This window comes from Neodiprion fabricii, chromosome 4 (assembly GCF_021155785.1).
Source record: "Neodiprion fabricii isolate iyNeoFabr1 chromosome 4, iyNeoFabr1.1, whole genome shotgun sequence".
Taxonomy (NCBI): Eukaryota; Metazoa; Arthropoda; class Insecta; order Hymenoptera; family Diprionidae; genus Neodiprion; species Neodiprion fabricii.
The window spans coordinates 18,951,738-18,965,690 of record NC_060242.1 but is presented as its reverse complement, the minus strand read 5'-3'; the positions used below and the strand labels follow the sequence as shown (position 1 = coordinate 18,965,690).

At 41.3% G+C, this 13,953-nt stretch overlaps 1 protein-coding gene across 1 annotated transcript; it reads right to left on the bottom strand.

Annotated features, from left to right (window-relative positions):
* Positions 1-6,567: 6,567 nt before the first annotated feature.
* Positions 6,568-13,085, bottom strand: LOC124179803 (zinc finger protein Elbow-like). Its single transcript, XM_046564565.1, has 2 exons — positions 12,328-13,085; positions 6,568-9,063 (listed from the first exon to the last, which is right to left on the bottom strand). The coding sequence occupies exons 1-2, from the start codon at positions 12,388-12,390 to the stop codon at positions 7,699-7,701; spliced, it is 1,428 nt and encodes a 475-aa protein (XP_046420521.1). The 5' UTR covers positions 12,391-13,085; the 3' UTR covers positions 6,568-7,698.
* Between the last annotated feature and the right edge of the window lie 868 nt (positions 13,086-13,953).

The following is a 13,953-nucleotide window of genomic DNA, read 5'->3' as shown; positions in this document are numbered from 1 at the left end:
TATAATATAGCAGTGCAGAAAACACTCGGGACGGTGAAAAGAATCTTGCATTTGCTTTTTCAATTCGCAATTTGGCTAAATTGCGTATCGACTATTCCATGCTAAATCGAATTTCGAACCTTACTCTTACTGTTTGTTTCTGTTGATACACAAAATTCAATTATTTGACTTTACTTTACTTCCTACTTTAAAAGTTCAGAAAATATGGTAACCAATTATTCCAAAATTATTGAAACAAAAAACTTGAATCCCTTTGAAAAAAAACCGGTACCTATCTCACTCCCGTTTGAGTGTCGAAATCATCGATTCGCATGATAGAATTCGTATAAATTTTAGGATGATTAAAATCATTGCCATTTTCGACATAGCTTAATAACTCACAATGAATTTTTGCAGTTTTCAGAGTGACGACTGTCCTGTTGGAATGAAAATTGAAAAATGCAAAATCGTCCGAGTCACAGGCGACTTGATTTGGCATGGAATCCATCAAATACCTATTTAATTCGAAGAATTGAGTGACGCATGTAATTGCACTGAATAATTTTATCAAAATATTTGATAAAACATTTCCTGTAAACTTCGGAAGATAATCTAAATGAATACGTATCCATTAGAAAGAGTCTCTATTTTGCATAACGACAATTTATCGTACACATTTCTGTTCATCGGCAACATTATTTCAAGCTATGAAAATACTACGTGATCTACGGAATAACCATTTTATTTCTACTTATAACTGCAGTCTATCAGACTCTTTTCAAGATACTGTGGTGAAATAATGGAAATCATTATCCATTCAAAAATCTTCTAATAAATTCGTATTGGAGTAAACAGTTTTCTTGGAGCTAAATAATAAAAATAGGAAAACTAAAGTGAATAACTTGATAAATAAATTTGAAAGAATGCAGAATACTTATATTTCCTAGACACAAATCCCGGAAATATAAATAAAAACGGTATATTTTGGAAATCGATATTTGTTGAGAAAAACTATTGGCCAGCGAATTTTACGTTTTCCAGGTGTAAAACTTTGGCTTCAATAATTTCGCGTCACGTATCGCGATCGCAAAGGAATCCCAAGAGTTAGTGTTTTATTTATTTTTTTCCTCAGACAGCTGTTGACCCACTTTTGCATTTCTTAATCCATGCCAGAGCACGAACATCAAGATAAGTCCAATGACCCACTGCAACGATAATTTATCGCTCGTAATTCCGAAGATATTGCGATTAGCATCAATTTCGCGACAGATATTACAACCGTATTATTATACATCTGACACGGATACATGACATCATCGAACCTGTTTTTTATCCACGATTATTTATGGCCTTTGATTATTTTCTTCTGCACCGTATTTTTCCTTATGAAAATCTTATTTATGATGTAGTAAAAATTTATTTTCACTGCAATAATTTTCTCACGTGTAATTAAATACCACAATTAATGTTGGTAAATTTTTTCATATGAACTATCGGTTGTGGGAATTTCAAATATTCTGTTAGAAATCCATCCCAAATTCACGAAGTTAGTTCCATATTCCACCAGTTCATGAACAACAAAGTTGCAAATTTGTAGATGCAAAAAAAAAAGTTTACGGTGAAGTTATTGTATAATATTATATACATACATACTAGACTGGTCGTTGAAAAAATGTTTATGCTTCAAGTTGAAAAATCTCAAGTTAACCTTGAACCATGAAGATCCTCAAAGTGTCAATGCTCTATCTTACTATTAAGGGATGCAGGACATTTTTTTTATTTCTCCTTATAAAATAAGATTTTATTCGATTTCAGACTTGGATCTTCTCGTATTTTATAACGATTAAAAACAAAGAAAAAAAAAATCAAACCGTAGCCGAATAAATCTGGGATTTAACGTACTTTTTACTTAAAAATTTTCAGTTCGATGTAATATGATGGAATATTCAACATGGCGTCCAAAACAAAAAAAAAACATTGCCCAGAAATAAGTCTACAAGAAATTAAAGAAAAAAAGGCACCTTTCGATGGTGAGTTAGAGCGTTGAAACTTTGGGGATCTGATTTCTTCAAGGTTAACTCAAGATTTTTCAACTTGGAGCATAAAATTTTTTTCTTTTTTTTTGAACGTCCAAACCGATGCACACACATTACACCTACAAACAATGCAACATATTTCATATTAGAGAAAAATACAATAACGAAAAAAGCAGGAAAGGAAATCCGCATTTCAAACGTTTTCAATTTGCCTTTCTTCGAAAAATTTGCCCGCGAAGTATGACAATATTTTTCCCACAGCAGCCGAAGTTAAAGTGACGTTTGCTGTACGTGCACGCTTGTATTCCGTCCTGTCAGCGGCAGCTGTGCCAGCGTGAAGTATACACCCATACACGCCTATATATAGATTGATTCCTGCGCCAGAATAGGGAACGGGACGCCCGGCTGGAGCGAGGCGGGTTTCCACTCCATTTGCTCCGAATGTGAACACGCTGGCGTGATTTTACTCGTTTCAATAATGAATCGGTTGACCCGCACTGCGGCCGAGAACCACTCCGTTTCCGCTTGACGATTTATCGCCCGGCCAAATCGCCAGAAGGCTCTATCCCCGCCCCTCCGCAAAATCCGAGCATCGTTGCGAAATCCCGTTTGCGAATCCCTTCGATTCCCTTGTTTTTCGAAAGAATTGTTATTTTTTCCATATCCCTTACGCCAAGATTCATTCCGCAGAGAAATGAAAATGAACAAACAAATCTAGACACCGACAGTGGTTTATTTTCATTGGAGATTATTTTGTTCGCAAAATAGAAACGAATCAAATTAAAATTCAAATTCAACTTGTTTTCACTTCTGCCTCAGCTTTGGAAGCTTTTGGGAACTTTCATACTTTTTGTGGTTGGACAGCAAGATCGATGCGCGATCAAGCGATGGTGGAATAAATATTTTTGGTTCAGTCCTAACTCTGCTGTGAACGGAACAGTAAATTTACAAAGCGCGATGTGACGTACCTGAAAAACAGTATCAAACGCCGAGGAAATGTTCGTTTCGCAAAAATTAAGCCTACCTGTCGAAAAACGAGGAACGAAACAGTAGGACAAAAGGTACGCGTGACGATTTCGCCGCAATCATTCTCGCAGTTGCATCAATGATGATTCGTGAAAATGCAAGGCGTAATATTTGACAATACTTCTCAATATCGAAAGACACCCAGAGCGAGAGTTCGATCAATCGATGATAAGCTTTTATTTTACTCTAGTCGTAAAGTCCTCTAAAGCGATAGAGAAGGTCCATAAATTTCAGCACAGCACTCGTAAATGCTTGAATTTAGCTGACAAAAATAAAGCCAAACGTCGATAGTAACCTAAGACCGATATAGATCATAATACGCGTACAGCTGATCCATGATATATTTACCGAATCTCTTGACATTAAACACGTACCTTATCGTTTTCCTGAATCCTTGACGTGTCCAGCCGCCCAGTGTCAAGTTGGCAATCGGCGTCCTTCATCCTGCGGAAAGTAGAGGTCGTCCTCTCTAGATCGCTTCAGACTTTGCACATGGACACACTGACACACGTAGCACTTCGTCACTGTGATAACAATTCCATCCGCGATACGTATCGGAAGAAACGCGCCACGCGACTGACTCGACTGGATCACCGCAAATTCAGGAATTCGACGATCTGTTTTGCTTTCTTTGTTTTGAAACTATCCTAGTCCCTCGCACTCTAAGTACTTGAATCGATGCCCGTGAATGCTTGTTTACATGGTTGTGTTGATATCTTGAACATCTAGAGGAATCAACGTTATCTCTCTTGTCGCGCTCTCCAATACCGATAAGTGTAAATTGTAAAAGATTTGTTTGAATTTTACTGGAGCCACAAATAATTTTAACCTGGAAGGTAGACTGAAAACTACAAATTGAGGTGTAAGCACTTCGATTGCCAGTAACTTTGGAAATGTCGTGTTTTAGTCAGTTGTTTGAAGGAAAAATTACGCAGTTTATCAGTCCGTGATGAATCTAGGTTCATTTCTCTTGCGAAAGCAGTTTCTACTGGCTAAGATGAATATATTTTTCGTATTTCTTATGCACTTTTCATTTGCATTCTTAGTTTCCTAACCACGTTACGATAAAGAGTAAGGAAAAGGTCATAAATTTTTCACGGCATACTAACATAATTGATCATGTTCATAAAATTTCACCGATCAGTTTTTGCCCAGCACAGCAATAGCGGAATTACCAATCTTCTTTCAAAATTACGATATCCATGGCTATGATTATTTGTGACATATATATATATATACATGATTTCCGTGGTCGTCCGTTAATTTTTTTCATAACAAATTTCTTTCTTTCATTTCACATATTTACCTTGACGGGTTGTAAATAAAAATCTAAGAAAAACGAAACATCCTAGTCTACTAACTTCTAAGCAATATAATACACACGTACGATATTTAGTTTAGCTTCTTGATAGGTGGAAGCGTCGTTGTCGACGATAGAGAGGAGAAATGGTGGAAGGAATTATGTGTGAAAAAATGACAAGGCAAACAGCGTTCAATAATTAGAATGAGAAACTATTTCTTTTAATTCAAATCTCAATGACGTTCAAAGGAATCACTATATTTTACATACGCATCGTAACAATTTTTATGTAAGCAGCAGATATAGAACAATTATATAATTACATTCGTAGGTACATATTTTGAGAAACCGTTTGTTTATTCCGTCGAAGTCTCGTATAACTCAGCTCTTGAATCGAATATTCCACGTGCACAGGTGTGAATAATTTCGAGTGATTTCTTTCTCGGCAATTATTTCGAACGACATTCAACTTTTCGCGTGAGCTTCTTTCTTCCGATAGATTTCTTTATTTTTTATTCTTCTTTATTACCCATATGCAGTAAAGGTACGTCGGCGGTGAGGTTAAAATTCATGATACATGGAATATATTATAATATAGGTACGCAAACAGTACAATAATTCGGTAACGTATGATAAGGTAAAAATTACATGGATCGTATTGTGTTTCGTATGATAACATTTGACTGAGCAATCGCACGGACATTTTATAAATGTCCGCATGCATGGATGCCGCGATATATGCATAATAAGAAACAATAAAAATAATATTAATAATAATGTAATAGCGATAATGATTAAACTATGTACAATTCGATATTTTCATATTGATAATAACCGTTATATTTTCATAATGTCATGTACATTAACACGCGTATATAAACGCGCGAGGTAAATATTTGCAAGGTATATTATCGGAGCTGCGATACTGCTTTGTGATATTTGCATAACGTGCAATTGTTAAACACGCGAATGATTAGGTAACCCGATACTCAACAAAACTTTGGTTAGGAAAAAAATGAACTATGAAACATTACAACTATTACAATATATTATTTCACTCGCATAGAATGCACGTTATAGTCACACGATCATCGTTTATAATAATTGTAGTATCAATCATCATGTATCGGAATTTTATCATATATAACGTATAACATATGTGTAACGAATTTTATAGACGGCTATGAACAAATTTACAATAATTACAATGCAAGGATATTGGATATGAGTATTTCATATACATATACATGTATACGTATACACGTTGGTTTAATAATTAATTTATTTTGTTTATTAATCCATTTCTTTATTTTATTTATTTATGTATATTTACGTATGTATAGCGCAGACAGACTGATCGATTCACATCAGATCATGTTTTGAAAAGTTCAGAGCAGGGCAGCTTTAATTAGATATTGAGCTTAAATTGAGATCCATTAAAATGTCTTGACGTCAAACTTGCTACACGCCTGCACATTTGTCGGCTGCACGGTGCCTGAGAAAACCGATCGTAACTTTTGACTTCTCGATCATTCCACCGCAGATGGTTACTGTAACGTTTGTGTATTTATACAACGAATATCATCATATACATCGCTACCGTGAGATTCGATCGCTCTTCCCATTCATCATCTTCGCCATCATAGTTAATATATATATATATAGTCAAGGGGACTGGGATGAACCGTTGCGACATCTGGGTGAAATATTGTAAAAAAATGTGATGGATTTTAGTCATTTTTTTGTTATTTTCAACACCGCCTCGGTGCTTACCAAATTTTCATTTTTTTACCCGTATCAGGAGATTGTCAAGAGTATTCGTTCAGTATTGCGTATTTCTCCCGGTCCCCATTAGAATCTTAATCCTCAATGCTCGCAGGTCAATTTCGAAGTTTTGGGCATACTTGTAACAATACTTTTGTACAGATCCGGGTTTAAGACGGTAGCTTTGACCGAACGTCCAGTCATGTTTTCCACACGACACAAAGTGCGAGATATTTAACAATAACCGCAAAATTACGATGCATCGTACATACAGAAAATAATTCTCATCCGAATAGTGAAAATTCACTAAATATTGACAAGTTTGAAAAAAGTCTATTCAGTCTTCATCCACCGCGGTAAAAATTGACTGTTCGTTAGCTTTTGATAGTCACTGACCTCGTTGAAGGATTGAAAGAATAAATAAAGTATCGTCAGGCGATATTTCATTAGTCAGAGTTGTAAATTTAGATTTTGACAAATTTCAAACTCAATACAAGGTGTTGATAAACTTGATACCGAATGTTTGCAATATCATTTTGTATTTTAATAATAAAAAGCGTGCGCTTGCATCATTCTCAGGTCTAGTTGAGCATCGCAGAATTATCGATCAACTCTTCACAAATATATCGGGAATTTTTCGTGAAAATGCCGGCTCCGAGCATAGACAGAGAGCACGGACTGCGCATTCCCTACACTGCCAGTGGTAACGCTAAAAGTTAGAGAGAAGGAGACACATTCGGCCAATGCCTGTCTCTTTCTGAGCATTTGATTGGTCGCTGGTCGATGGCTCAGGAATGTATCACCGTCAATTGAACCCATGACTGCCCATGTTAATGTAGATTGTAGTTGTGTACAACCAGCGATTTCAGTAAATACGACAATTATTATTTAAGAACAATGCAATGCATTGCGCCAGTGTTTATAAGTTTTTCATAAGAGTTTATAGCTGCGAGGGGATAAAAAAACCTCGAGGATCGTTTCACAAGTAGATTCTTATTCAAACAAGTTAAGAGCAATAATTAATCGATATAATGAACAACGGAAAGAACAACACTAAACAATCTTTTTTTTTCCATCCATTTTGAAAAAAATAATTTCATGCCAGGGGTGTTTAATATTAAAGTTAAGTTTCTGGTTAGAAAAAAAAACAGATATTTACAGGCTGAACGATTTTCGACCCAAGTTCGTAGTTCGTGCTCGATGCCTATGACTCCGAATCATGCGGTGACAGTCAGCGCCACCACACGCACAATTTTTACGTGAATCGATCATAACGGACCGGTGTTTTTTTATTTTTTAATTTAATTTTTGTAACACTTTGTTTCGACGTAGCAAAAATTCTATAATTCCGAATGATCGAACCAATCAAAGCTTTTCTCCTGCCCGTCCCACCGTAACCTCCTACGGCTTCGATAACGCGATACTTTTCGTGGTGTAAATTTGAGGTGAGGGGCGGCACCATTACTCGCTTGAATCACAGTCGAACGGGTATGCGTATATATAAATATATATAGTAAAACATCTAAGTTATGAGGATATCAATCTCCCATTATCCAGGCCGAAAAAATCTCCCACCTCTCAATCCGTTCAATCTCAGGGATGCATTCCGGAAGCGGCTCCGAGTCTGGGTCCAGCGTAGAGCGAATACGGTGAAAAATAAGGCGGAAGCCCAGGGTGGTGGGGGTGAGGCGGCATGGGAATCCCGAGGGATGAAAGTGAGGGGGGCATGAGGGGGGAGGGTTTACCGTAAGGGTGGTAGCGTGCCGTGGCGAGGGGGCTGAGGGGCGGGGTCGGGTAGGTCCTCGATAGAAGGGGGTGGGAAGGGGGGAGACCCGGCGGCGAGAGGAGGGAAAGGGCGGCTGCAGGGTCGCCGGAGACGTTGGTGTGGTTTCGGAGGTGCTGGAGGAGTTCGTCGGAGGATGAGAACCGCTTGCCACAGTAGGCGCCGTCCCCGGCTACCCAGTTGCAGACGTAAGGTAGCTGGGAGGCGGCGGCAAGGGCGGCTAGCTGCGCGTGCGCGTAGGCCGCGGCAACGGGCCCGTGAGTCCCGAGCGGCCCGTAAGGCGAGGCGGGGCCCGACTTGTGGTCGCACTGGGCACATCCGGCGGGACAGCCGGCGGAGGTGGTTGGTATTTTACTCGCCACGGAGGTCGCTAATAGCTGGGAGTTCAGCTGGCAGCCCGTGCAGTAAGGGTCCCGGCAAACCGGGACCAGAGCGTCGGCCCCCGATGCGGTCTTCATTCGCGCGTATCCAAGGTAAGGATTTCCAAGGCTACTCTTCAGCGCCGCGTGGTGCTGCGACATCAGCGAACTAGCCATCACGTCGATAGGCAGCTGTCCCGGGTAGCCCATGTATGCCGCTGACGTCGACGGCGGCCCGGCTCCCGTCTTGAACGTTCCGAGCGGCAGGTCTTTCAGCGCAGGGTCCGTCAAAGCCAGCACGCCGGCCGGACTGTACGCCGGCTTTCCCGAGGGCGCAGGGCTGCTCGCCGCCGCTTGGGCCTCACGATCGGCGGCGCCCGAACGACCCAATGGCGACGAGCGCGCTGCCTCACCGCCAGGTGTCGCCGTCTTTCGGCCCTGCGGCGTGGCTGCGCGCGCAGACGAGGCGCTCTGGTTGCTTGAGCACCGCTTTCCCCCACTTCCCGGCGTTCTCGCTCGACCCGACGACGAATGACTCGACGGGGCTCGCTGCTGCTCTTCTGGACTCGAAGCCTTTTCTCGACCCAGGCACGACTCGTACGGCTTGAAGCTCGACCGCACCGAAGTCGGTTCGGGGGCGGAAGTCGTGCTTGGCGATGACTTTTCCCGCTGCTGTTGGTGATGCTCTGATTTTGGCGCTTTCAATGATGCGGGTTTATCCAGCGGAGCCAGTAAAGACTTACTTGATGGTGGGTCTGCGCCTATTTGGCTACATGTTTGCGCCAGCAACGCTAAGGGGCTCTTCTTCGCGTCGAGCTGTAACAGACAAGAGATTCATCGTTATTCTCGGTGATCGAGGGCTGGGACACCGTTTTGACGATTCTTAAAAAATTTGCCCCTGACACAATTGTACACTTTGTGTATTCTGGAAATGGATGCAACTTGCAACCGATGAAAAGTATAACAAATTTTTTAAAAACGTAAGCCTGACGGCTTTCAGTCACATATTCCAACGAAGTTGTATAATTAGAATCATAAAACATGCAAAGCCTGATCGGTAAAAATCAAATACTGTGATAGGCAAATATTTATAAGGTTCAAGTTTCAAACGGTAATATAAAGACGAATTTTTTGGGAAAACTGTTACTTTGCAGTCAGGATAGTCCAAAATTCAGCAAACGAATGAATAACGCAACATATTTCAAATTGCAAGACAAATCAACACAATTCGAGACATTATACAGTTACGTGTTATTAATTTTTTACAATTTTTTGTTGCGTTCGCGTACCCAACTTCGACCTCATACATGTTTCATAAGAGTTCTCATACCCCGCGCAAAATTGTTCAGCATGTTTTTAGCGTTTCTCTACCCATCTTTACGTTCTCCACTTTTCGACGGATTACAATTCTATTCATCACTTTGGTAAATCAACGATTAAACGAATCGTGGACAAATGAAAATAAACGTTCGAGAAAAAGATGATCCGAGATAAGTGAACATTTTTGTTCAGTCCAAACTTCGTTTAGCTCCGATCTTGGCAATAGTAAAATATACAGTTCATCCTATAAACAGTACAGTTATTTCGACTGTATACATAACAAAGCTTCAATCTATGTTTCGATCGGTTAGGAAAATCGAGAATTCATTTCGAGACAAAAACTTGGTTTTGAAATAATAGCGTAAGAACTCTTAGTGCGGACCTCAAAACTAACGAACTAACACATTTTTTCTAAAATGCCTAACAATCGCAAGTTTCATATCTGAAATCCACGTTTACGTAGGTACTGATTTTCTGAAAGTCATTTCAGTTGATACGTTATTATGGATTTGGCTTATTCACCTATTACATTCTTCACCACGAACAAATTGTAAAAAAAATATTATGCGTAATACCGTTACTTATCGTTAGATCACTTTCCCAAAACGCGAAATCAACGAAGAACGTCAATCACCAAACAATACAGTCGATTAGACGTCTTTCCGTCGATACGAATGGACGAAATGTTGAGTATAATCGTTTGAATGCGATAATTTTGAAATAAAGTGATTTCTAATGGTTGCGAGAAGGAATCCGTTGGCATAGCAAAGTAAATGGGACACTCGATCAATTTCAAATTGCATATCCCAAGTAACGACTATTCAGTGGTGATGGGTACGAAAGGGATTTGCGGCAAGATTGCATTCACGCCGTGCGTGAGACGAAATACGTGGGTAGGATAAAAGGAGACAGAGCGAAAAAGAGGAATGAAGGGAGATTTTATCGAGCGAGAATAACGATCTTGCGAAAGATCGGTCATTGAGTAAACTTTTCAACGAATTTCGCAACGTCTCGTTTAATACACGCGGTAGCTGCTGCACGGCCAGTCGCAGATAGAGAGAAACGAGGGGGGTTTATAAAATGAGCTGGGATTTATGATACGTGGATGAAATATGGGCCGTAAATTTGCCGATCGGACGGCCGCATACGTGCCTCCAATTCGGCACGGAATAAGCGATGCGTGACTGGGCAACGCGGTGCGAAAATACCCAAATCGGCGTCACGGACACGTTACGAATGCCGCTCGATGCAATTAAGGAACAACTAACGGGTCCGGATCTTTCCTCCGGTACCGAAAACGCCATTTTGAATTAGCGAAATTTTATCACCCATCAGATAACAAAACATCGATCGATTTCTAAATCAGACAGAAAATTCGTTTGATTGCATCAAATTTTATTCACGATCGTTAACTTCCGTTTCATCAATTTCGATACGATGGCACGGTTAAATTACCGATACATTCCGATGAGGAGAGACGTTATTTCCGATGCCAGAGTGAAGTAAGCCGAATAATATCGTTCCTGAATTCGATTACACAAAGATTCCGATATCGTAAAACTGATCAAACGCAATTCTCACCAATTGGAAATTCGTGTTGCCCAATTTTTAGGTTACCTTCGACGACACGTGCGTAATACGTCACGCGATGCGTTCCGTCGACGGCCATATTGAATCGGTGACGAGAATTCAGGTTCAGTTTTACGCAAAAGAAAAAAGCAAATTAAAAACAACTGAGAATACAAATGCGAAGATTACACGATTCAAAGAATCGAGGACGAGATACGAATCGGTATGAGAGAACACGCGTCGCAAACGATTCCGTAGATATAATCGCGGTGATTCTCGACCGCGCGTGATTTCGTCAGAAATTCTTGAATCGCGATTTATGACGAGCGATTAGATCGCAACCACTCAATCGGATGAAAGTTATCAGATTTTTTTCATACAAATTTCAAGCCACACATATCATGTTGCAACTGACGGACGAAGTTGACTTTTCAGTCGTATATTCCCTGCCTCGTGATGAATGCAAAAATTTATGAGGGGAACGAATCTGCCGATTTATCAGCGACAATTGCTCCGAAATCGCCGATCGTTCATCTCTACAGGTGTGCGATATACCCCCGCACACGATCGTTACGAACCGCTCGTTATAATAATTAGAGAGAAAGTTGTAAAATCGTTGGCGTTCCGAAGATGCCTGTACAGAATTTCAAATTCCGCGGTAGGCGCCTCGCCCCAAGCGAGCAAAAACCGCGAGAGAGGAAAAGAGACGGAGAAGTAATTGGAGCACGCGCGCGCGGAATATGAAAAACAATTCGAACGACCCTGACAACAATTTCAGATTCCGTAGATTCCTCAAAGGATTCCAATCGTCCCTTGTAACACGTATGATGTATTCATATTCCTTTACAAAATATGGATTCTACCCGCGATGAAGATCGAAATCGACCCGCAGAGGGAAGAAAACGTAATGAATCAAACCTCCGCTCACCTACCTGTTCTCGCGAAATTTATTGTACAGGAGTGAGAGATAGAGGTAAGAATACGAATGAGACGGATGAATGTAGGTGAGCGTCAAGATTAAAGGACGAATGAAAATCATCTGATGGAATAATCGCAAAAAAATCGAAGCGCGGGATATTTGAAAATACGATTAAGAATCGTCGAGGGATGATGAATGTTCGATGAAACAAAGGACTTTATTAGCATTAAAGAAAATGAAGAAAATGAGGAAACTGAATACATCAAACTAACCGTTGTTGGCAGAGGGGTAAGATATTCCGGACGGAGATACTGATTCGCACTCGAAGTCAGCATCGTGGTGTTGCTTTCCCCTTACTTTTTCACTTCGATTTAAACAATTTCTTCAAATCACACTGGATTCACTATTTTTCACCCACAACAGAGACGAGCGTAAGCACCGTTTCATGTGACACGAACATAAGATAACGATGGAACTGGGATACACACGTACTAATGGTCGTACATATTTCTCCTCTCACTTTAAGGACACAAAATATTATTGTTTATGCCGTACTACGTGCGAATCGATCCAGGATTTATCGCACGATTATCATGATTTCAAACAAGAGTCGTTTCACACCAATTTCCTTAATAACGAAACTGTAATATTTAGTTATCTTGAACAATACTAATTCACTCGATTACGCAAAATCGGCACTAAATTCACTGTTCAATTCCTCTGCTCGTCGTGCGGTATAAAATTCACGATAATCATCGTCGCGATCGTCGCACTTGGATAAAATTCACGGTTGCGAAGCATGCTCGCAATATCCACTGGAACAATATATTTCCATTAAATTTGTATATTTTATCTTTCCTTCAACTCGAACCTCACTGTTCAACAACGTCGCGTATTACGAAAGCTCGAAAAAGGTGTAAAATAATGAAGAAAAACGACGGTGAGAGTTCGTTGTGAGTAAAAAAAAAAAAAAAAAAAAAAAACAACAAGAAAAATTCCTGAGCGACAAGTGCGGGCGAGAAAATCAAGCGTCGTACCGACGCTCCGACACGAAGCTCTGAATCGCGACTGCCCGACTACGTCCACGACGCTCCTCGCCTCCCTCCGACGACCCGTTTCCCCTACCGCCGCCCCCGTCCCCCCTCCCTATTTCCCCGCCGACGCCGACGTCGCGCGTTTCTCCGTGGTTCCGGGCCGCGGGCTTCTCCTCGCGTCCCGCCGCACCTGCGACGGCGACGTCGACGTCGAGGGTGACCCCAACCCCGACCTCCACCCCCCCCCCCCCCCGCCATCCCCCCACCCCACAACCCCTCGACATCGGTCGCCATGACACGGCGTCGGCGGTTGTCGGTTCACGCCGCGACGCGCCGACACTTTTGTTGCGCTTAACCAAGCCCGTGAACGATGTGTCAAGACCGCCACCCCCCACCCCCGCCACCGTCACCACCGCCGCCGCTACCACCACCCCCGAACCGCGACCGTACGACACCCTGCTAACGAGCCGAGCGAGCGCGGCCGACCCGCGCAGGATAATCGCCTGACTGTATTATCGTGCGATTAAACCTACGCCACCGCAATATCAAACCTCCACCCCCGTGCACCGTCTTTGGCGTGAAAACGTTTTGGGAGGAACTCGGACTGCTCGATCAAGACCGCGTTTCCAGGGATTCGCGATGGACCGTGAAGGACTATCGTTTATACGAAATTAGGGCTGGGAAGGTGGAGTTTGTGATAAGTATGTGGGTGATTTTTTCGAGAAACTTCGTGTCTTTGAGATGGAGGATAATTCAAAATTATATATTCGGGAAATGAGAGTTCGGGAGTTAGCAGTTTTTTCAAGCTTGATGAAAACCGATTTTTTTGGGGATTTTTGATATACGTGAAACTATTTTTAATCA

Coding starts and splice junctions, on each gene's coding strand:
- LOC124179803 (XM_046564565.1), bottom strand. CDS start 12,390: ATGCTGACTTCGAGTGCGAATCAGTATCTCCGTCCGGAATATCTTACC. Junction 9,064..12,327: donor TTACCCCTCTGCCAACAACG/GTTAGTTTGATG, acceptor TGTCTGTTACAG/CTCGACGCGAAGAAGAGCCC.